This window comes from Ooceraea biroi, chromosome 5 (genome assembly GCF_003672135.1).
Source record: "Ooceraea biroi isolate clonal line C1 chromosome 5, Obir_v5.4, whole genome shotgun sequence".
NCBI classification, from domain to species: Eukaryota; Metazoa; Arthropoda; class Insecta; order Hymenoptera; family Formicidae; genus Ooceraea; species Ooceraea biroi.
The window spans coordinates 7075037-7099602 of NC_039510.1; the positions used below are offsets into that span (position 1 = coordinate 7075037).

The 24566-nt window shown below is 43.8% G+C and overlaps 1 protein-coding gene across 7 annotated transcripts in view; it reads right to left on the bottom strand.

Moving 5' to 3' along the window:
• The window catches only part of LOC105287547 (four and a half LIM domains protein 2), a 60404-nt gene that overhangs the window by 17396 nt on the left and 18442 nt on the right, over window positions 1-24566 (bottom strand). For 3 of the 7 annotated variants that reach the window (XM_011353147.3, XM_011353144.3, XM_011353148.2), the window contains 3 exons: window positions 20201-20375; window positions 18733-18966; window positions 17989-18198 (listed from right to left, as the gene is read on the bottom strand). In XM_011353147.3, coding sequence (XP_011351449.1) covers window positions 17989-18198; window positions 18733-18966; window positions 20201-20375 — 619 coding nt within the window. Of the gene's footprint in view, window positions 1-72; window positions 278-1575; window positions 2006-6940; window positions 10086-17988; window positions 18199-18732; window positions 18967-20200; window positions 20376-24566 lie in introns of those variants that run through there. The other 4 variants (XM_026969464.1, XM_011353143.3, XM_011353149.3 and 1 more) reach the window with 4 other exon arrangements.

The window sequence follows — 24566 nt, forward strand, 5'->3', positions numbered from 1 at the left end:
GCATCTCTCGATCGATGCACTGTGCGCGATTATAGCGAACGGAATTCGCTGGTTCGTACTGGTAATATGTACCTTGGATGAGTGCTGTTGTATGTGCTGGCTGAGTATTTTTGTACAAAGACATATCTATCGTATGACACGCGCGTATGATTGTATGACAAATCTTGTCTGAGCGATTTTCATCACGAAAGTCGAACGTGTGTTCTTCCTTGCTTTCTTAAGGACACTCACGTGCTTCAGCCTTTGAAAAATCGTTCTTTTTGCGAAAAATACTAGGAAAATTATATCTAATTTGATATTAAAAGAATACGTTTAAAATAGATAATTGCTTTAAAACATCCTCTCCAACGTTCGACTAATTAAGCAATAGAAATAAGATGCGCTTTACTCAGCTGTTCCTTGCAACGCAGCAGTCTCACCTCAAAAATTAGCAGCGGTTTTTTAAAGGCTGATAAGATGATCGCGATCTCCTGAAAAGGAGAGAAGAATGTCTCCTCTCTCGAGTAATCCCGGAAAGCTCGAGTTCCCGGAGTGCCATTTTAGTCTTCGTCAGAGTACAGCGTAGGTACCACCCCCGGAATAGTGGCCGCAGTCACGAAATGTCAGAGGACATCATTTGCGACCAGCGATATCGTTTAAGATACGAAAGATACGGAGAAAGCTCGATTCTCGCGTGATGAAATGGAAAGGCGCGATGCCCGTAAATCTTTCTTCTTCATGTATTTTCGGCTGCTCGTAAATCAGATTCGAACTCCGCGAACGAGCGGGTGCAGGAGAGTGCACCTGAGATTAAAAGTGCCGCCGTATTCCAGGCACGAAACGGGCCGCGAACGAAATTCAAACACGCAGAGACATGCCGCCCGTTCCAATTTCCACGCGCGATACGGTTATTAACTCGCGCAAATTAAGCCTGAAGAGCGCGACATACAAGACGATAATTAAGTCCAACATAATTTTTGTCAGATGCTTTAGAAACGCTCGCGAGAGACAAAATGGTCTTCACGTTTTTTCTGACGTTTTTAATAGCGCATTTTCGCATGCGTTTGCAGCAACGAACGTCGAATCGAAATTACACCGAATTTTAAATGCATTTCCTCAAAAAACATCCAAAAGGGCATTTAATACTAGAAATATTACAGTCTTTCGAATATCTCGATTTGAGCTAATTATATTAACAGTCCTCGTTACGTGAACTCAGCTTGCTGTTTCTTAATGATCTCCTCGTTAGCAATTCATCATTCCGTTCATCCCGTGGGAACTGTAATCTTAATTATGACACGGACGAAAGGAGGAAATTCACTTAACCAAAGTGTCTGCGTCGAGCTTGGCGTAATTATATACTTCGTGTTACCCGGCCAATTTCCGCTGTTCCTGTCATAGCGGTTTCGCGCGCGGTTTCCAATCTCTCGCACGGACAACGGTTTTCGGGAACTCGAGACGTGCATGGAACTGGAGAGTGCGAATCGTATTAATGACAACGCGACCACGGGCCGTTAAGAGGAGCAAGAAAGAAGAAGCGGTAAGAAGAAGTGGCGGGTCTGCCGGACGGCTGTGTATCGGTCAGCCAGCACATACTCTTCGATGGCGTGGTGGTTGTTCTGCGTGCTGTCGACCTCGGTGATCGTGACCTCCGACGCGTTCTGGTCATGGCTCTCCCGGCGCTTGGTCGTCTTCTTCACTTTGCGCACCTTGCGCTCGGTGGTCGTGTACACTACACTGTCTACGTCCGCCATCGTTGCGCTCTACCCTTCTTCCGTCTTCTGTCGCGATGTGATCTCCCCTGGACGACGGAATCAACTGAGGACTGTCGTGTGTACGGCCCGGGTGGCTCTCTCGAACGGGAGAAAGACACCGAGAGAGGATATAAAAAGAAAAAGAGAGGGGAAGAGAGAAAGAGAGAGACTGAAGGGAGTCCGCGAGTTTTTCGACGGTTTGGAAAAAGAAATTGGAGCGGCGAGATCAGCGGGACTACTGCTGTGCTCGGCGGCTTTCGAGCTTGCAAACTGAACTGAAATCTAGGATCGGCCGCTCCGGGCGTCATCATATCGGGACGCTATTTTCGGCGTCCCGACGACTCCAGAAACGCGCCGCGCGTCCGCCCGCGCGCCCGCTCGTCCGCCGTCCATCCTCCCTTCGCCACCCTTCTTCCCCATCGTCGTCGTCGTGGTCCTTCCACACCCTCCTTCTCTTCCTCCTTCTTCTCTCTGTCACCCCGTCTCCCCTCCTTTTCCCTCTTCCATCTTCTTCAATTCCTTCGTTTCTCTTTCGCTGTGGCCTCTCCTTCTCCCGAATCTCGATGCAGTGTGCCGGGTGCAACTTTTCTACGATACGCCCGTCTGCTCTTTCTCCTCGTCTCCTTTTCCCTCTCTTTCTCTGTCTTTCTCACTCTCTCGCTCTTCCTCTCCGAGTTTCTGCGAGCTTCTATGAGCTTCCTCGTCCTGCTCTCTTCTCGTCGTTCCCGGCGCGCGATTTTCACCGCCAGTCGCCAATCTTTTTGACATCTCCCGACATTTTCCTCTTCTTCTTCTTCTTCGCCGTCTTCCTTTTACAAGTATTTCTGGAACATCCTGTAGCACTCCGATTCGCGCGGGAGGAGCGACGCAGGGTCGACGCCAGAGACCGCGAGTTTCGACTTTGCCGTTCGCGGTGCGCCGGGATTTTTCGATCGCGGGGGAATGTAGGGGATGGTCGGGGAATTCCGACACGGACGGACGCTTCGTTAAATTCATCTCTCTAGCTTTATCTTCCGTGCTAAATCATTGAGGTCGCGTCGTCGTCGTCGCCGCCGCCGCCGTCGCCATTGTTATCATGAGCGACAGTCGCGAAAATACTCGGCGCGAATTTATTTTTCATGGAAAACGAGCAGCGCGTTGTGCATCTTTCAATAATCACATTAGCAATTTAACGCTGCGAGTCGCTATCGACCTCGATCGAAACGGCTGCTTCTCAAGGACTGAGTCAAGATTGCTTCCATTAAGATCTAAGAAAAGGACGAATGATAGAACGTAGAAATGTCGGCGAACGTTTTTTACGTTTAAAATTAGAGGAGAATATGTTTAAATTCAACTGTCATGTTACTAATGTATAATTCATCGAAAGCACAAAAAACTTCCCTAGATAAAATTTGCAAGATCATAATCCACATCGGTTGAACATAATTTCTCGCTTATATCTTTCAGAGTGTCTCGTGCGAAACTATATACAGCACTCTTATTACTTAAGTCATCTATCAAAAATAAATAATTTTTTTTACCATAAATAATTTATCTAAAAACTATTGTCTCTCATTTCTGAGACCTCAATCTCGCGTTCAAGAAGCAAGTGTTGGACCTCATTCGTAAAGGCTGAAGCACGAGGAAATATAAATCTCCTGAGTGTTTCGTGTTTCGCATACCGCTTCATTTATGAACCACGAAGAATGATTGACTGCTCCGATTGCGTGGAATTATTACAATAAAAGTAACGGGCACGCCACCAGGCGTCAACAAATCTCTGATAGATCGTAAACGCGTCGTACAAATATATATTTTTTAAGATTGACAGGAAGCGACCGTAAAATGGGTCGTTTATGATCAACCGGTTGAGCGTTTCCACTCGACTTTCGACGGCTTCACATCGCGCCGTGTCGTAACGTCGTGACGTTATACGGGCGTGTGTACGTGTATACATGTGTTTGGCATTTCATCTTTACATCCGTTTAGTTATTTTACGTATCCAGCACCGAAATAGAAGGAATCATCCCTCATTGGCGCGTCGACTCGGCATGTCGCTTTCGGGAAAAGTATCGGATTGCCGGTTACACGACACGGCGATAAAAACGGGAGCGCGCGATCAGTTGCCACCCCTCCCGTAAATCCCCCTGTCGATTTTTTCTCCTCTTCTGTTCCCTCTTCACGTCTGCTACGAAAAAAAAGAAAAGCGTCATTGCGGCGCCTTGATCTCCTGCCAAACAGGTGGTTCCGGGCGGCGCGTGTGGGCGCGCACGTAAAAAATAGAACTCGAACGAAAAGTGGAAAGAGAGAAGGAACGATCGGCGAAGTAATTGGGTCGGAATGTTTCACACATCACCAATATCCCCCGGGGCGCCCACGTGCGCCATGCGGGGAAAACTCGCGCGGACGTTAATCCGCGCGACGCGGTGTGCGATCTAATCGGTGCCGATTCGCAGGGAAAATTCCGTTTCCATTTAGATCGGTTTTTAAAAACTGCGTGTACTATTTCGATTCGTAATATCAATCAAAATCATTGAGCGATTTATTTAATGCAACGCATAAAAAAAAATCATTAACGGAGTGCGATCAAGATTTAATGTCTTAACGGTAACAATATCGTTCTTATTCTCTCGTTCCGTTATTTAAAAATCCGAAACAATAATATCTCTTGTGTGCTGCGTTAGCAATATAATTTTTATTGATATTTCTAACGATCAAAGGCAGCGCCTGTGACACTGCAGTGAGTCAACGCGATTTTATACCTAACATATAATGCGAGTAATCAAGAAGTACAATATCCGGGTAATACCGATTACAAGGAGTTATCGTTATCACGAATGGCTTTGTGGTACCGGCGGTCGTAAATAATTAAGATACTAGAGAGCGCATCGCTAAGACGCGGAAAAGTCGCGCGCGGTAATATAATATTGCTGCGTGGCCGGAAGAGAGGGTGGATCAAAAATACATCCGGACGGTATTTCATGCGAAAAAGAAGCAGACGTCTCCGACGAATAGGATTCCAACGTAACGTCGACGACAAGTCTCGTCGCCGTCGTCGTCGTCGTGTAATGTCGTGCTGGATGCTTGCACGCGCGCACGCATCCGCGCGATGTATACGTATATTATTTGCAGACGGGTATGAGATTGATATTTTGGGAGACCCCACGCGAGAGGCACACGGCACCAATAAACGCCACGGCACCGCGTCGAGAGCCTCCCGCAAATATCAAGTGCGTTCTGTGGCATTCGCGTTGCGTTCCCGTGAAAGCGACCGAATTGCGAAATCGCACCCTCCGCATGCTCTCGCTTGATGTCACGATAGGGTTACGCACATCGTTCCTCGGGGATGACTGGACCCGAGGAGACGACGTGAACTTCATTCATGAGAGCTTTCCGCAAGTACGAGTATTTAATTTCAACGGCCACATTCCAGGCGCATACACACGCGTTCCTGACGTTGATCGCGTCATTAGAAATCTGAAAATTGACGTGACACTATTGTCGAAATATATTTGGACGTATTCGGTTGAATCAATTGAGGAAATCTTGATTCTGCGTGGAAATAAGAATGCGCATGTTTAAGCATTGGATATATTGCGAAAGATTGCGTAATTAAGCGATTTCAGATAATTGAAATATTTGTATCTACAATTGTATAAGTGGCCATTTTATTAGCATGCTTTCAGTTACATTCCCTTCAAAATATTTATATATTTATATCTCGAGTAATTTACATTTTGCTGCTAACATCGAGCTATCGATTTCCGCGAAAGCGCGCGAATATCTTTGATATTGCAGAAGCGCTGCGAGCGTGGGATTCTTCAGGAACGAATGCTCATTCGTGTAGCCAAATATTCGAAATATTTTGGGAACAAGTAAATTGCGCAAGATCGGAAGCGGGTTGTGCTTGAGGTACCACGCGACTCTGAATGTGTCCGCAAACGCGCGCGCGAAACTTCTTTCTTCAAAGTAGACGTAAAAAATAAAGTTAGAAAATTGACTTCGGTTCACTCGACCAAGTCTGTGGTCGAATAACGTTTATTGACACATTGGACTACGCGAAAGAAACAACGATCAACATTGATTATTTTTAGCTGCCAAAGTTTCAAGTACGCGCACGGTATTAAAAGATTCTGTTCGTCATGAAGACGTATCTATAAATTCGCGGCTGCTAGATGCCACGAATCATAAACTCCATCTGTGCGTAAACGCCCGTTGATTCAACTATGATTATACAGATTATAGTTAACAGTTTGTGCGAATTTTCTCTTGCGTTGTAACGTACCTGATTCTGAAAGTATGACAAGATTTGAAAAATTGTAAAAGCTAGTAAAGGAATAAAGAGATAAGATAAATTAAAATCCAGAGAAAAGCCAGAAAAATCGAATCGTGAAAAATCGGATTGATTGCGGAAAGTCTTTTCAAAGACTTTGAGTCAGCGAAGATTCTTGAAACGCAAATAAAACGGCAGGATGATTCAAAGTCGTGCGAGATAAAGTTACGATTATCATGTGAAATATATATCACATGACTGGGCGACACATACACACACATATACCTCAGAAGGCAATCTAAGCGCGCGTGAATTTTCCACATTCCTTATATCCGATCGAGCATCTAGAAGAGCATGGAGAGCAACAATGCAAGCGATTCTTTGCAGCATTCATGTAGCTCGCTAGAGTGCTAAAAAAAGACGTTCAATCGTCGCGGTACGTCGTAATTTCAGCGCGTTTCTAAATTGATTCATGGAGGTGTTGGATGGAGAACGACCATTCTGTATTGTAGCGTGTGGAAGCCGCAAATTTCATAATTGCACGAGTCCGATTATGTTACTTTTGAGAAAGAATTTTTGAGAAATAACTATACAGAAATTGCAGGCGAGTTAGTTACAATAAAACAATATATTGATACTTAACGGTATTGATGTCCTGAATATCGATATACTATCAATTAGTTATAATTTTGTAAATTGTTTATTTGTATCTTTTTCGTTTGAAAAGGATATTTCGTAAGGTTCCATTATCCTAAAATTCACTTATTTTATAGGAATTGGAAAATCGATGATTTGTTGGAATATATCAGAGATATTCGTCTTTGAACTTTATCGGATCCAGATTGAAATTGTTAAGTCCAGATACAAATGATTATTCATGGCTGACGGACACGACGTCGAACTGCGGATTTGTGCAGTTATGGAGCGCACGGCTTTGACTGTCAAGCTGTATTACCCAGAATGCTTTGTTCTGATCGGTGTCGGGTGTCGTGTACTGTATAGGCGGCCTTCTGGGACTCACATCCTCCGCGTCCACGAACTCGTCATCGTCGTTCGATGATTTCGACCACGAGTCCTCCCTCCTGCTCCGCCGTTGCCAACCGTTCGACTCCTTCGTCGACTCGGAAATAATGCTCCTGATTCTCTCGTAGTCCTCCTCGCTGGCATCTTCGAAGCTGGACACCTTCAACGACCTCTTGTCCCTTCGCGATCTTTGCACGGAAGTGACGACGTCGCTCGCCATGTAGGTACATCCATCCTGATCGTCCGATTTTTCTCCCGAGCTGGACCGGAACCTCCGACTCTTGAACGATTTCCTGGCAGAGCTGCCACGCGAGAGGACGTCCCTCCGGCTCTCGGAGAGCCCGACGACCCTGTTCTCCAGCTCCTCCAAGACTTCGTCATCTAGTAGCATATCCTCTATAGTGGTCTGCACCTCCACCGAGACGCTCTTCTTGCTGTCCGACCTGGACAACGGCGGGCTGCTAGTCGGTGATGTATTCGTCGACATGTCATGCAACAGGTCGCACACCGTCTGCACGGATATGTCAGACTTGCGACGCTCGGGATCGCGATCTCTCTTTGATCTCTTCTGGGCGCTCAGGTTTTCCGCCGATCTGCTGATCTCCGCGTTCCTCGACTTTAGTCTAGTGGGCTTTCGCAGGATTGTCGTGGTGGATTTGCCAGACTTTGGTTTCCTCTGGCTGACGAAGGTCCTTCCGGTTTCGTTATCAGCTGGAGTGGAGACTGAATCGGCTTTTTGAGACTTATCAGGTAGCTTTTCCAGAGAGACTTTTTTGAGAACAATACTCTGAACACTCTTCGGCTTCTTCGAAGGTCCTGGTGATCTCGATGGAGACTTTCTCGGTGGCCTTCGCGCGATTCTTCTTTCTTCATGTTCAGACTCATCAACTGACGAGGCGGATCGCGAATGCTTGTAGTGTTTGATACCCGACAAGCCATCAAAGGATCTCATGGTGAGCGCTTCGTTGCCTGAATCCTTATCGAAGGACGTGTCCACCTCGCTCGAAGAACCAGAGGTTGCTGCAGATTTCTCTTCGTGAGCAAACGGGATCGGTGTCGGTACCCTGACATATCTGTCCGGCTTCGGTGGAGCCAGCGATTCCGCGACCTGCCGGAGGCTCTCCCGCAGCTCCGCATTGAGCTCCTCCAGCGCTCGCTTCGTGTCGTACTCGTCGTACTTGTCTTCATGACCGTGTCGATCTGCGTCGCGAACGCACCACGTTCCATCGTCCTCTCGCACGAGGACGCTAAAATCCGGACTCAGCCTTGAATCCGGACTGAGCCTCGAGTCCGGCCTCGAACCGCCAAGCAGGTATCTGGTGCTGCACTCCGATAATGTGCTGTGACCGTCGAAGTTCCGGTCGAGCGATCGAAGCTCGCTTCGCACTCGCAGACTGTATTCATGTAAGTTTTCGAGCTTGTGTTTGGCGCCACGAGGAAGCCTAATGGCGGTCGAATGGCTGAAGCTGCATAGGGAATCGTGGATGCTTTGCACATCGTTGTCTGCCGGTTCATGATACGAGAGACATGGTGTCGGTGGATTGATGCTAATCACCACGCCATCGGACGCATGTCTCAGGCATGCTAGTAATTCCAGAACGCCAACACAGCCAACTAGTACTGAAAGCAGTAAACCCATCTTGGCGGTCAAGCTGATCAAATGAGGATCTTAGTTATCCTGCGAGTTGCTCGTTTATGAATTTATCTTCATTTCTTTGAGGAATTTATTGTGGAATTGTCGTAAGAAGACTTGTGATCTTTTTATGAGTGAAAGTTCAGATATGCATAAACCAGATTTTTTGGAGAATATGCGTTACCGATACGTGGTTTTATTTATTTGTTATATCGGGATTACCGGTTATATTTGTCGCCGTTGCATAATCTAAACGAGTTCTCTCTTGTGCCTTCAATTAGCTATTAATAATTACATTCTGGCAGCGTTTCAAATGATGATCCAATTCGTCACCACTCATCAGAGAAAATCTCTTCGTCGCTAATATTAGTTTGATCGTCATCGTGAAATTCAAAATCAGAGGAATTTCAAGGAAGAAACAACTCTTTGTAAGGTGAAACTTTTAGAAGTACAATTGAAGGATCTTTTCCTGCTGATCGGCGAGGATCATTATACGTGATTACGTCACGTGGAGAGAGAAAGAGCCGATCCTAAAACATTCGTGGCAGGGATTATGCGAGTCATTGAAGCTACGCACGCCTACCTTCTTCCAAATTCGTCGTGATTTCTACACCGTGCAATGTTTCCCGATCATTTATTATTCCTACGAGAACATCGCGGTTCCCTTGTCTCTCTTTTTCTCGAGAAGAGGTGCTATTTTTATGACGCACAAAATTAGATCCGCATTTCGAGCGACAAGGGACAATTCGTCGGTGGGCGTCGTGTAAACCCGATCAAGACACTTGTCTTCCACTTGTCTTGTTCTTTGAGAGTTTCGCCGAAGGAGTCCCAGGAGTTTTTACGATCGATGTTCCTTTTCGATATCTTTCCTGTCGCAGGGATATTCGAAACGATGCTCGACGTGAGAGGAATTCGTGATCTCGTTCACAGCCGCGTTCGAGTAGGGAGAAATACGATTTGTCGACAATTCCACTTTGGGCAACGCTCTTCAGGATATGTCCCCGCATCCTTTCGAGCTGCCATCGACATCGTTCCGGTGTCCTTTCCTGAAAGCATTGTCCGGATCCGGGGTCACTCCGACCACTCGCACTCGAGGCAACCCTCTCGTGACACCGGCGTGGGCATTGGGGGTCTTTCACAAGCACAGTGATAATTCTTGGGTGTCAGTGACGTCACCGGGAAGACAGGCGACGATTGTGTGATCCTGAGAGGGGGGTCGAACCACCCACGCGACACTCTGGTCCACCGGCGTAGTATGATGTGGTAGTAAACGTTCTTCACGCGTCGACGAAGGCGTCTTGGGACGTCGCTCTCTCTTTCCTCTCTTTCTCTTTCAGTTTCCTCAGTAACATCGTGTCGACAACGGTTATCGGAACGCGGGCAGATCACCGCCGATCACGAGATTATCGGCTTATCCATGCAGCCGGATGGCGGCCGCGATACTGTTTTATTTTACGCGGGCAAAAGCGGCTGACCAGGCTCGCGGCCGTCGGCTCGTTATGTCTCGACGTCGACGTCGGTGCGCGTCGGTCCCGCCGAACGGCTGAAGGCTAAAGTTAGCCCGAATGTCCCTGGACGCGAGTCCCTGTCCTTAATGGACGACGGCACGATCGATCAGCGCGGGCAGTAATTAGCCATTGTGCTGATCTGCCGCGGCGATCGTCGCCGCCATCATCATCGTCGTCGTCGTCGTGTCACGCCGCACCGCGCCACGCCGTGCCGCGCCAGTTGCCAATATCTTCGGTCTCTTCGGTCATCGGCGATCGATCGACCGTGATCGTGACCGGTCAATAGCGGAAGAAGCACGCTTGTCTGCCCGATGCACGCTTGATGCCCGACCGCGACTCTTGTTCGTCAGAACGATCCGAATGCTTCAACTGCGTGATGACGCGTGATGATCTCGTACGACTGCCAGAATCGTAGATCGGGCGGGTTTGAGGGGTAAACAAAATTTTTAGGTTTCGCTAATGATACGTTACGTATATGCGATGCACTGATTCAGCGGTTAGAAAGACCTTTGGATCGTGACGTAAACTGATCTGAGCTTTGATCGATTGTTTGATTCGAAAATTAACTAATTAACTGTAATCTTACAAGTGTATCTTTCACTAGACTATAAAACATAAAAATTTTGTCATGTGATATATAGTATATGATACAAATTATTAGTCCATTAAAAAAATTAATCATTAATTCTACGGTAATCATATAATGATACATAAAATTCTTCACTTTCGATTTTTTCTGTGCAAAACTGATTTAAAATAGTTGCTCAAAGGAATACAAAGATTAATAAAAGAACACTTATAGGTCAGAGGGAAACATATCTCATGTATAATTCTGTCAGCCAAGCAGAACCATCAGATGAACCATCAGAGTCGATTATAAATCTTAGAGACCAAAGAATGTTAGGCAATGGAGATTTCTGTACGCTCGAATGAGACACGGTGGCCAAGTGTCACTCACACGACCACCAGCGACATCGAGAATAATTCGGTCGCGATTCTAAATCGGCTGCTGGCGTTTGATCCGCCAAACGCTCTGCTCCACATATGCGATTCGCGCGGCGCTTAAAGGCGCGTCGTGATGTTTACGCGAGCGCGCAATCCCAGCAATCCGGCTAGCGAGAGGTGCGGGTCTCTGGCGTCACCCGATAGATTTTATTTCTGTTACCTCATCGGAATCAACATCAGGACGCGAACCCTCGTCCACGGTCCGTATTTTGCGCGCGGTACATCGCTCTGGCGCGCCTCCAACGAGAAGCTATCGAGCGAATGCCGGCGCGGGCTTATCGAACCCTCGACGAACGATCCATATTCGCGTGATGAACCGTAGCGCAAGTCGATCTCGACGGAATTCGGGTAGGCCGTGTGTCATCAGGCCGGGGCTCGCCCGGAGGACCTTGACTCCGCCCGTAAAAGCAGAGGAGCAAGCTCGGACGCGCCAGGTCTTTCCTACATGTGGATACAATCCACTGTTCGCAGGTAATGGCTAATCGATGAGTCGTAAAAACAACATCAGATACTTGGACCTTCTCTCCGGAGACGCAAGTGAGAAAGATGATGAGGCAGAGCGAGAGAGAGAGACAGCATGAAAAATCGATCGATCGTGTGTAATCCCGATGTAGAAGGAGCACGGATTCCTTCCGACGACGTATCGTATCGTATCGTATCGGCGATGGCCGCGGCGGCGGAGGCGAAGGGGTCGAAATTAGTCGACCTCCTTGCCCGCGCTGCGAGAGCCGGTTCCTCTGGAGGGAAACGGAACAATGCCAATGCTATTTCGGTCGGTGATCGAACGGCGAGCAGCGTGGCCACGGTCGGAGAAAAGCGTGCCACCATTCGCGCGCGCGAGCCCCCGCAAAATTCGTCCGCGCGAGTCGACCGAATTAGACCGACGAAACTCCGTTTGTAAAAGAGAGAAAGAAGGAAGAGGATCCCGCGGGAGACCGAGATCGCTTCCTCGAGAATCGAGAGCGATCGAGTCTTCGTACCCTTTCCTCCTCCAGCTGCTCCGTCTTTCGATGTCGGAGTGTGTCGAATCGGCCGTGATCTCGTTTCGTGACTTGTGGAATCGTTAATACTACGCTTCGTCGTGCTCCTCCGTTTTCTGTCTGCTCGCAGCTCCGTTTCTTTTATCTTAACTTTAGTAACGCGCGCCGGTAGCGCGCGACCCAAATTGCGTCGGTATTCTCGCGGATCCGTTCATCCGCGCGCGAGAAGATTGCCTGTGTCTCTCGCCTCTGCCGAGATATTTATAATTGGATTGTGCAATTCATTGCGTTTTATCAGATTTATACAGGTCTTTGGAACTTTTACGTAAAGCAACAGAACCATTAGTTTTATTACAAAATTTCTTCTTATTTAAGTTTTTTATGACGAGGCAAATTTATTATTCGCAGCGACTAGAAATAGCATAGAAACATGTATTTCCCAATTATATTAAAGTTTTATAATGATGCGTATGAATGATTTAGAATAAACATTCTTTACATGAAAAAGAATTGAAAAATATTACTAATTAAAATATTATTTCATTCACTAAAAATAATTCTCGAGCTTGAGATTATTATTCATTTCGATCAGTTAAAGTATCGGCGATAATTAACGCTGAGTCTCGACCTGGCCGATGGAGACGGGAACGCAGCACTGGCAACCAGGAAGTGGTCAAGTGCAAAGACCTAGCTAGAATGTCTGGCGTTCGAAACGCGCAACCCTTCGCTATACAGCGTGGCGTTCTGCACTAGTAGGGGTGTCGCCGGCTCTCTAATTATTTTCGTTAAACATCTCATTCATCCGCAGATTGCAAAACGTTTGCCGCCATTACGTTAACGAAACGGTAGTGCTATTTATATCAACGCGGTCAGTAATAGCTTATCGTCTACTTCCGTGTAAAGCGTTTATCAATAGAAGCAGACCTGTCTGAAACTAATAATAAACGTTATATTACAACTGAATTAAATGTAAAACTTATTAACTTCAGAATATATTTTCAAACGATATTTAGAGAAGCATTCGGAAGAGAAATATAGTACAATTGAAAATCAAAAAATAAAATACTTTCTCTCTATACAATCTCTAAATAAATCGTTCGTTTGACAATTTTTTGGTTACATACACTTGGAATAAAAATTAAATCTTGAATATATATTTGGTACACCGATGTATAATTTTCAAAGAATTAAATTACAATGCAGCGAACGAGTTATATTTAACACGGACGAACGTGCGTGCACGGACACATTTGTAATCGCTTCGGTTGGCATCGAGCTTCCACTGACAAGGAATAATGATTTTTTGCTATAAAAAGAGTAAGTCATAATGAATCACATCTAAAAGCGCGATCTTGCAAAATTGGCGTGCAGACGAAACTGCGAAAATCCACGCATATTTACGCGCTTGCGTTGTTTCTGTTACATGTCCCGTTTATGCGTTTTACTAGCAATAAATTAGGCGAACTCGAGAAGTGATTGTTGGATAAATCACTCGGAGGGTTCTTGAGACGCGAGTAATCTCTGCAATTTCATGATTCTGTAGCAATGTCGCGTCCAATTTATGAAACATGCAAACAATTTGAACGAGATATCGCATGTTGCGTTACCTTACCTCCACTTATTTCTGGAACGGCGAGGAATTTAATCACGATTTGGGAGGATCCAGGATATATTATAACAATAATTTCGATGAATTCAAATTTCTACTCAATACTAGGCGCACGAAAATAATTCGCGTAGTTTATACCTGATCGAAACGTTATAATCAAAATATCATGACATAATCTTATTTGCAGAAAATTGAATCTTAAATATCTTTTAGATACTTTTAGATATAGTTACTCTAAAAATTTATGTATTGTAAATATTAAATTATTTAACCAATTTATGACATATCAATAGTCGCATGAAAAAAATGCTATATATAAAATATATTTGCATGCTGATACTGAGAATTACAGTACATAGTCACTGCGTGTATCGATTTTCGTGCAGCAGTTATACGTCGCAAAAATGCCGGCCGCCCGACCAAAATAGACAATGCGCTAGAATTTTACGGCGACGCTATTATGGCATGTTGCGTCACTGTTACGCCATGCTTGCGTATAAAGCCCGCTACTTGCTTGTCCGAAGCTCAGAACATTCGCAAAGGCACAGCAGGAGGCTTCAGCAGCCGCGACAAAAAAATATCTTGAGCCTCTGCGCGAAGATCAACAGAACTTCACTCGGCCAATTTATGTTCCATTACCATTTTGTATCGCGAAAGCTCCGTACAAATCGGCCAATTCGTGTTCCATTACCATTTTGTATCGCGAAAGCTCCGTACAAATCGTGTCGATTTTTATAAAGTTGCTTTTACGCCGCAGGATCTTTTTTCAGATAAAACCGCACGTAGAACACGTTAATTTTTTATAACAATTCGAATTGATTGTCGCTGCACATTTAATTACAGCAATATATTTTTGTATCATAAATAATGCAACGCGTCGTGAATGTCGTAAATTGTCTTCGTGTAAGTTGTCTGTATCCTTACACTGGCTTCGTCTATCTCGCGTAATTTCGAATGGGAGATGGGGGATGTGCGTGTGTGTTGTTCTGGGGGTGTGTTGTTGCGTACTTTATTTTGTCAAATATACAGGCATAAAATTCGATTATAGGCGATCATGACAGATCCCGCCGAAAGTCCTTACCCCATCGCGGCCCGTGCGTTCGCGCGCGCGACTTTACGCGCGATGACGACTTTTCTCGATTGCTCGCGGTTGCAAGCGTCTTGGCAGCTGACCCGACGTAAACACTTTTCCTTGCGCGATTACATCGCGCAACCATGTTGTCTGACTACGCGCTGGCGCACTTCACTTACCGAAATCCGAAACCACCTTTCCCGAGTGACCGCAGGCTGTGGATCGCCACGAAGGATTTCGTATTCGGGGGTAGGACGCGGTCACTTTTCCCTCTTTATTTTCGTCGGTCGAGATTACAACGGGGATTTGAAGAGCGAGATCGATCGTGTTCGGTTCGCCCTGCGGGATCAGAAGATACCGAGCCCTATCAGCCGCGATAGGGGTGTGTTACGTTGATTTGTGTCCTCGCGCTTTCGTCGTCTTTCGTTCCCTTCCTGAAACTCTCTGACTGGCTCTAATAAAAGACCCGAACGGGTCAGCCTCTGGATAGAGGCTCCCATCGTGGTGGGAGCTTCGACAAGGAGTCAAAATAGATTACCGACCGGCCGAGGGATTAAAGCGCGAGTTTTCCGGTTGGATTAAAACCAACTTGAAAGCACTCGGTGAAACAACTGATGCTTCATATTTCGCCGACGCACCTAAGATCTGCGACCTCCAAAGAAGATGCGACGTTTTCACGAGTCATCCAAGCGGGTTACGTAAACTTGTTCGAGATGCGCGAGACCCACGTTATTTACGAATTGCAATGATGCCGCAATAATAATTTTCCATTTAATTTTCCGAAGATGAGAAATTATCTTCCCGAACACGGGAAAAAATCTCATTATTTGATTACTTGATTATTTAATAAATATTTGGAAAAAGTTTATGCGTTATTACCGATTTTATCCTAGCGAATCTTAATTCCAGGAAAGTTTGTTAACGAGAGGTTTTCCAACTCTTTTTCCAACTCTTTTTCCAACTCAAAATAACACAACTCTTGTTACGAAATTAAAATATTGAGATTTTATTCAATAATAATATTCTAAAGCGATGAATGGAGAATTATGAGTGATCAAAATAACTAGATAAAGACTTGTTCGTGATATTTTGTTGTGCGTGTGACAATTTTATATAGATTCCAACTCAGTGATTTCGGATTGTTGAACAATAAAAAACTGAGGAGAACTTGATGAAGAAATTGGCGGTTCGCGTTGTCGCGACATAATTCGCATTGCGCAGTTCCGCGAGTGACGAACGACCGACTGATGCTCTACCGCTATCCTACTCGATCTCTATTTTGGTTCATCTAAATAAAGCCGAAAGTGGCCCAGTTTCTGCGCAACAAGCGAGACAACAAGCGCGCGATATCGTGCGACATTTACTATTATTTCACATATTTCGAGAGGGAGGCTAACGTCTTTCTTATTTCTCACGCGTTGCGACATTCCGCGCGGTGTTTCGTAATACATGATACGTCCAAACAAATCGCAGTTTGCACGTAAATTAACACAGATAGTGTAAACATCTTATGTTAAAAGAATCACTATTGCTGTATTTTTAAATCTACGTTTTTCATTCATTTTCACATTTAAATTTTCCATTCAGAAAAAATTGATGCGCTAATAGCACTAATAACATCGCATTTTCATTCATGAATACATATGTCACTTAATGTTAATAAATTATAATGTTAATTGCATAAAAAAGGAACGCATAATGTTTCTCAGGTTCGCAATCTCTAATCGTTGGCAATTAAAAATCTTATTACAAAATATGATTTTTCCACAGATTTTTTCAAAACAGATTCTCTTGCTTTATATCTTTCATCTTTTTGCGTGACAATACCAGAAAATTTACACACGCGCCGGTCGGCCAGTTTACCTTGCACGCTGTGTACTCTCATGAAATGCAAAGAAAGATGCGCGTAAAGAATCGATGAAGAGCTGGTCATGAGACTTAAAGAACTCCGTTCATTGAAAAGCAAATTGCCAGCTCGCTTGACTGAGCGTCCACCTTGACAACGGCGACGCTCATTATTTGGGTCAGCGAGATTTCAGGTTTACTTAATGCAAAAGCGATGCCCGGTGTCGGTGTAATAAAACGCTCGGACGAGATGATGTAGGGCACCCTCGCGCGAGATGCGGCCTTACAGTATCGCGACAATGCCTTAAATGGCCAGAACGACATGCCTGCAAGAAATGTGCTGAGAAAACGTGTACTCGGACGTGGACGGATCGCTCGTAATCAAGCCTCTATCGATCGATGCGATCACTCAATTACAACTTTGTAATTTAAATAAATTACACCTGTCCACATTTTGTTTCTTTTTCTTTTTATTTTTTGTGTCAGTCGCGCGCTTTGATCGAACTTGCGTGTTTCATGCAGGAATCGCCAGTTTCACAGGCTGTCGGGTTGATGAAGCAGACATGTACTGTCGCCGATAAAACAGAGGTCTGAGGATAAGCAGTCGGAGGATAAGCTCACAGTCTACTTTGGTCTGCAACGATTACCCACTACGATTACTCTAGCTTTCGAGCCGGCTTTCCTTCGTTAACGCTGAACGATAAGTTTCTTCTTAGCAGATATTTGTTACTGGTTTTGGTAGCAGATATTGTTTTTAATAAATATTTTGTTCATCGTGCGAGCTTCTGCGATTTCTTTTTTGGACAAGCTTCAGAGAGATTATTGTTGAATAATTTTAACTTGATCTTTGTATGAAATATATGATCAAGTTTTCAGATTTGACGAATGCGTAATTAATATACTTTTTCCTAGATTCCCCAGCATGCTATAACTTTAATATGTTTTAATAAAAATTTTTCATAATTTTCTCATTCGTTTAAAATTTTGACGATATATTCTTCTCCAGATTTTATTTCAAGGCTTTCAGTTTCATTTAGTCTGTTAAATATTTACGTTAAGTAGAACGATACATAAATTACAAATAAAATCTAAATTAAAATTTCATGTTTTATCCTATCTTGAAAGACTTTCTCCCGTTAGATCTTCCCATGAAGACCTCACCGATAAAAGTTTTTGTTGCACAGTCATTATAACCAAAGTTCCGTAAACTTTCTATGCGATAATAAATCGCGGGAACATGAAGCCTCGCTGCGACTACACGGCTATCGTGTTATGTGTCGATTGTGCCGCTGCTCCATATGTAACAGAAAGCAGTTCTGTGTACTCACCTCATCGCACGCAGCGCATCTCGGCTTGAGCTGTTCCGCGTAATGCCTCTCGCAGAAAAGCGTCTCGTCGTGCACGCAATAAGCGAGATCGACCAGAAGCTCTTTGCAGTCCGCGCATCTGAAACATGCCGGATGATACAGGAGACCCAGTTTGCTGGCTGACACAGCGAGGCTACCGTACTTGAGGGACAATCCGCATACGCCGCACTCCTACAAGACAAAAGCGGATATTAGAAACTCTCGACACACTACAGCACAGATTCATTTTCTACTCTGAACCAATCTCTTCCTGTCAGCCTTGACGTCGCAGTTTGATCTATATTCGTAATTTTCAGATTTGACGAATGCGTAATTAATGTTCCCCAGCATCCTATGATTTTAATATGTTTTAATCAGAACCGTCGTGCAATGTCAATAGTTCTTAATAAATAAGTTACTTGAATCGATAAAAAATTTTGATGTTAAATAAATAAATCGAATCGAAAAAAGTTTTTGTTTGGAGTCGATGTAATTTTCGCGTCACATTCTTATTTCGAATTAACTTTTATTTTATTTTGAGTACATCAATTTTATATTGAAAATCGCGTCTCTCGTATAAGAGAGGAGTTTTACGCGCAGCTAGTTCTTAAAAATTGTATGAGATTATATCGAATATTCTTAAAAAAATATGAGATATTAATATCCAAAAAATTTTTGTACTGATCGTCGGAAGCGGATGGAGCCGGATCCGGAGCGGATACTTACGAGGTCTCGCTCGAGGACTTCCTGTACACTGCCGATGTCCAAAGCGATCTCATTCCTGGCGGCCATGAAATCATCGGCGCTGCTAGCATGTTTCGGGTCCAAGTGACGGCAGTAGGCCCTTGCTAGGTCCTGCTTGGGTAATTGGATCGCCAACTGACGATCTCTGTGTCGTTCGCCGGGCGTGCCGAGTCTCGGTACGGCGATCTCTGGTAGCATCGAGAAATATTCTTCCACCTGAAAAAAGCACACAATTAGCATACCTTGTTCCGATAACAATTTGCATATATATTTATTCACAATACAAATGCCGGCAACTTGTTTTTTCGTAGGAGGTACTACTAGAACTCGAGATACTTCTTCAACAAATTTTTAAAAAATATCTCGTTTGCTTTTAGCAATTTTAATATTTGAGTGTAAAACACGTAAGATCTTACGCTAATTTAGAATTAATAAAATCTCCGTTTCATTTTTTACTGCGTTCGCGTCTTATCTGCACGTAGAACTTCTCTCTTATATGAAAGACGCGATTTTCTCTTGCCTGCCGGCTCGAAGGACGTGGAAACGATCTTCATCCACGGTGCGGTTTCAATATGCCCCGTGCGGGCATCGAAAACATCATAAATGCATCACGGTGCTGATCGGCAGCGAGTGGCCCGAACTCGTAAAAAGCGGCGAGGAGCGTCCATAATAAAGCACACCGGCGAGGTGAGAAAGACCAGCTCCAGGCTGTAAAGCTTTGCGTGGCAGGACCACGCGAAAAATATTGAAGGCTGGCGGCGCGCCAAGATTCCCGTCGGCCGTCAAACGTCTATTTCGCTATGCACGCTATCCGCGCTCCTTGCCTTCCCACCGCCTACGACCACCCGTTATTATCCTATTCGCTTCGCGATATAAACCGCGAATGATCGTTTAGGGGAACCACCCTACCCGCCGCGCTTCGTGCGAGAGCGGCGACACGCGCGCAAACGTTTTATGACGCTGCAAGATCAGAGCGCGATAGGTCCATCGTAGAATCGTACGTCGCAGGCGAGGAGAATTCAGGATACTTTTGCTAAAGATGAGTTTATTTTGATATCGGGATCAAGTTCACAATTGAAATGAGATTGACGTTTGATTGAAATAATATTGCAGAGAATTCTCTCTTAAACGACATGTCATGCATCAGTAATCTACATCGGAGACGAATTATTTTAATCGCGGTTGAATACTAACATTTTAATCAGACTGAATTCCTTATCTCGTACAGCGTTCGATTCACTTTTTGCTAACACATTATTTTTCTTTTAATATATTACGTAATTAATCGATGATAGATTTACTTCTCTTTTCGCAATTAGACACTCAAGCAAATTAGACACGAAAAACTTATTAGTATCTTTTTAATATAATTCTGACGTTCGTAATTTTGCAAAATATATTTTATTTGTACCTGCCTCTTGAAAAATATAAAGAACAAGAAAATGCTCACTTTATGCGACGGAAGTCCAGGTGGTGCCCAAGCGAGGCCCCGTTCTCTGGGATCCACACCGATGGGCCCGCTCGATTCGTCGCCCTTAAGTCCCAAACGAGACCTGACGGACACCCACTCTTCGTGACAGACATCGTGGGCCTCCCGCGGACACTTGCAGCTTGTACAGTTCTTTCTGAAAGAAAAACAAACCGTCAGTTTGCGTGGAAAGGTCTCCTCATTCATGATAATCGACATGATTTTATTATTAAGAGAAAAAGCGGATTGTTAGCATATCGCGGTTCAATTAGAGTTTCTCAATTAAATTTCTCTCGTTTGAAAAGAAAGGGGCTCTCCGATAAATATTTGCTACGTTGCTTACGTCGTTCATCAACTCGGGACACACAACGCGCCGTGATGAAGCGCCCAATAAACTTTTATTACCTTTATACATACGTCACGCTCGTGCGTCGATAATCGCCTAATGTCTTTTTTTTCGTCACTTTCGCGTTACGCTTTTCCCTTGCTCCTATAATAACTTATTTGCAGTATAACTGCCGTCAGCCTCAAACTTCAAACTTGACTCTTCGATGGTTACCGCAATTTGCTAATTAATGTCCTGTAGCACAGCTGCGTTAAAAATATCGCTGTCGCGTTAACTAATTAAGGCGAGCATCGACTACGCGGATTGTTAACGATAATAACATTGAAGGGTGCAAAGAAACTTTGAATATTACAAGAAAGGGAAACTGTTTGAGGATTGAAAATAACAAGATAGAATCAACTAAACTGTGAAAAGGATCAATCGTTATATTATAATACGAAAACTAGAAGAACTTATGTTATATTTATATGTACAGGGTGAGGCACCTAAAACAGGCCACCTGAATATCTCGGCTGTTATTGGTGATAGAAAAAAATGTGTCAGACCAAACTTGCATGGTTTCGAGGGACACATAATTTATTCTAAATAATTTTTTATTAGGTGGACGCGTAGAGGTCATATGAAGGTCAACTTCGTTTTTTTAAATGGTATGATGTTTTTTTACGTACCATCTAGTAGAGCGTTTGAAGATGCGCACATTGATCTACGGGTCAAAATCATTCAAGGTTATTGAAGGCCAACTGCAAGGGAAAATAATTTACTTTATATTGCCTAGAGTTCTCTGCTATTAAAAAAAGTTCTAGCCCTTAGAAATTTTTTCTTTTCCGAGAAGTTCTGAGTTGATGATATCATTATTATTTATATTGCCTAGAGTTCTCTGTTATTGAAAATACCGTAAATTCAGAAATGAAAAGTTCTAGCCCTTAGAAATTTTTTTCTTTTCCGAGAAGTTCTGAGTTGATGATATCATTATTTTGTATATTGCCTAGAGTTCTCTGCTATTGAAAATACCGTAAACTCAGAAATGAAAAAGTTCTAGTACTTAGAAATTTTAGCCTTCAGTGACCTTGAATGAGTTTGACCCGTAGATCAATGTGCGCATCTTCAAACGCTCTACTAGATGGTACGTAAAAAAACATATCATACTATTTAAAAAAACGAAGTTGACCTCATATGACCTCTACGCGTCCACCTAATAAAAAATTATTTGGAACAAATTATGTGTCCCTCGAAACCATGCAAGTTTGGTCTGACACATTTTTTTCTATCACCAATAACAGCCGAGATATTCAGGTGGCCTGTTTTAGGTGTCTCAGCCTGTATATAACAATGTGACATTATACGAAACAAAGAGATTCTTTCAGATACAAAACCTACATTTATTATGTTCCGTAACGGTTTGCATCTTATTAACGGTGCCGTAGGTTTTTTCGCAATAGTCGAATCGTGAATCAATGCAAACATCGAACGGGACCGATTAAGCACACGAGTGTAACATACGTGATATTTGCGGCACGAAATGCGAAAGATATCGATACGTTTGATGTGTGTGGGTGCGACAGGAAACTTTAGTCCGTGGGGGTGGGCCACCCGGATCGATACCGGCCGCCGCTACCGTATCGAATGGTGATCGTATAATCAAGGGGATGTATTTGCCGCGGACATTTATTGCGGCTCTACCGCACCCTTCCGGATAGCGGAAGGACCCAAGGCCATACCGAGAAAGAGGGAAAGAGAAAGAGAGAGAGGATCCTCAGTCGCTAATGCGGACAAGGGGATATCTCCCTTTCCCTTGCTTCTACTATGCCATATTCATGTGCTTTCTCTGCTGGCGCGATAGTGGCCGGATAAGGAGACTCGGATTGTCGCACGACAGTAAGAATCTATTCTATTTCCTTTTATCCTTCCTCCTTCTCTCCCTGCACTTCCTCCTTATCTTCAGGATCACCATTTGCGCGAAAATCAAACGAGGTCCCCTGTAAGTCAGCACTTAAGGTTTTATGGTAATTTGGTCATCCTTTTCGACGCGAAATGTAAGCTTTCGTCGAAGGTAAGGACGAAATGCAGGAGAAGAAGGAGGGAGGATAAAAGGAAACGGAATAGATTCTTAATTTTCTTAAAAATACTATTCTTAAAAATACATGAACATGCAACGGTAATAAACTTATCCGATATACATTATGCACCAGAAATCTCATGCCTTATCTAAAATTTCGAATCGATGAGGCATGAGATTTCTGGTGCATAATTCAGGAAACCGAGAATAATTACATTCTCCCTTGGCGCATCTTCTTTTTTCTTTTGAAAAGCGTTCCCGGGGGAGTATTATCGGCGATTTCCTTAATGTCATGTTCATAATGTCAGTCGCGTAATTATTCTGTTTGCCAGCGAACCGTAACTCGGGTCTCACGAGGAACAGTCCTGCGTTATAAAACGTCTTCGTAGATCCAGCAAGGCGGACATGCTCGTCGCTTCCTCGTCTCTTCCCTATCCACATTACAGCCTGAACAAATCTTACGGCTTGTCGGACAGATTTCGGCGTTTTACGCAATGGTGCGTGCAAATTAATGTTGACGCCTTGTTAATTCGACGAACGTGTGTAACGTCATGCATATCCGCGCTTGGATCGTAATTCGCTTGAATCTGCGTCAACAATCGCTGTCTGCTTATCGTCATCGCGTACGTAGTGTCAAAATTCTTTTTTGTCGATTCAGATCCCAGCTAATTATGGAGAGAAAACCGCTGAGTAAATAAATATGTATAATTAAAAAAAATTAATTTAAAATGATGAGAGAATCTATTATTGAATTCATTTGCCTGTTGTCACGTTGTGTATTCTTAAAAATTCTTATTATAAGTTTGATAATGAACTTGAATCTTCATATGAGATATTATATCATTTTGTAGTAACGTTCATCGTAAGAATCTACGTTAGATGGCGCTTCTAAGAAACATTTATCATTTACCAGTAATATAATAATATCTATCTTATAGGTATTGTCTATTCAATTTATGTTATGATTCAATGATATCAAGAAACACGGTTTGACTTCCAAGTCGCATATCGCATATGTCTGATATCAATATGGTAAATGAATTTCATAAACGAGAAGGAAGTGATGTATGATAAGTTTCACGCAAGACCCCTGAGATCCGCAAAGGTGCGAGGGGGAGAAAATGCGCGAAAGTCGATCCGTTTCGCGATGCAAAAACGAACAGAGCAACATGAGACACCACTAGAGACTGCCATCTCTACATTAATGCAGCTAAGCGCAAGGAAAGGAGAGACATGAGAGAAACGCCTCTCGTGTCGTAAAAAGATCCGTCTGACAGTCATGACAAGTTAATACCTGTGTTTAAAAAAATAAAAAAATTATCTCTCTGAGATATCGGCCGGTCGCACGTAGACCTGCTGACGCGATTCCGGATGCATCTTACGTAACAGAGAGAAGAGCGATGTAACGAAGAATAAGGGGGGAACACGAGGGAAACCGCGTGTTCGATCAAATCGGACGGGTGAGCAACAGACGCGAGCAACGCGAAGAATCAACTTCGTTAACCTACAAACGCGACTCGACGTAAATCATTCGGTCAGGTTTGGCTTGGCTCTGCTTTCTCGCCGTTTTTCCATCGTAAAGCAACCACTGAGACCCTATTAGAGGTTTCTCGCCTAATAGATACTAACGGTCGCTAATTGCGTTCGCGCCACGTTCACTGGCCGTCAGGATGTTCGTGAGCTTCTGAAAACCCGAGAGTCGATCGAATCACGTGAAATCACAGTAAACAAATTTCATAAATGATCGTCCGAATCAACGAAATCAAAGTATTCCTTAATTTGATTGGAGTGTTTTCAAAAAAAGATTTCTATTTCTCTCCTTCTATGAATATTGATATAAGAGAAAGTATAAATTTGTAGAATGCTTTGGAATATTTTCAATCAAACGATACACATTTCGTCTTAATTTTATATTGCAAGATTGATGATTGTGAATATCATACTTT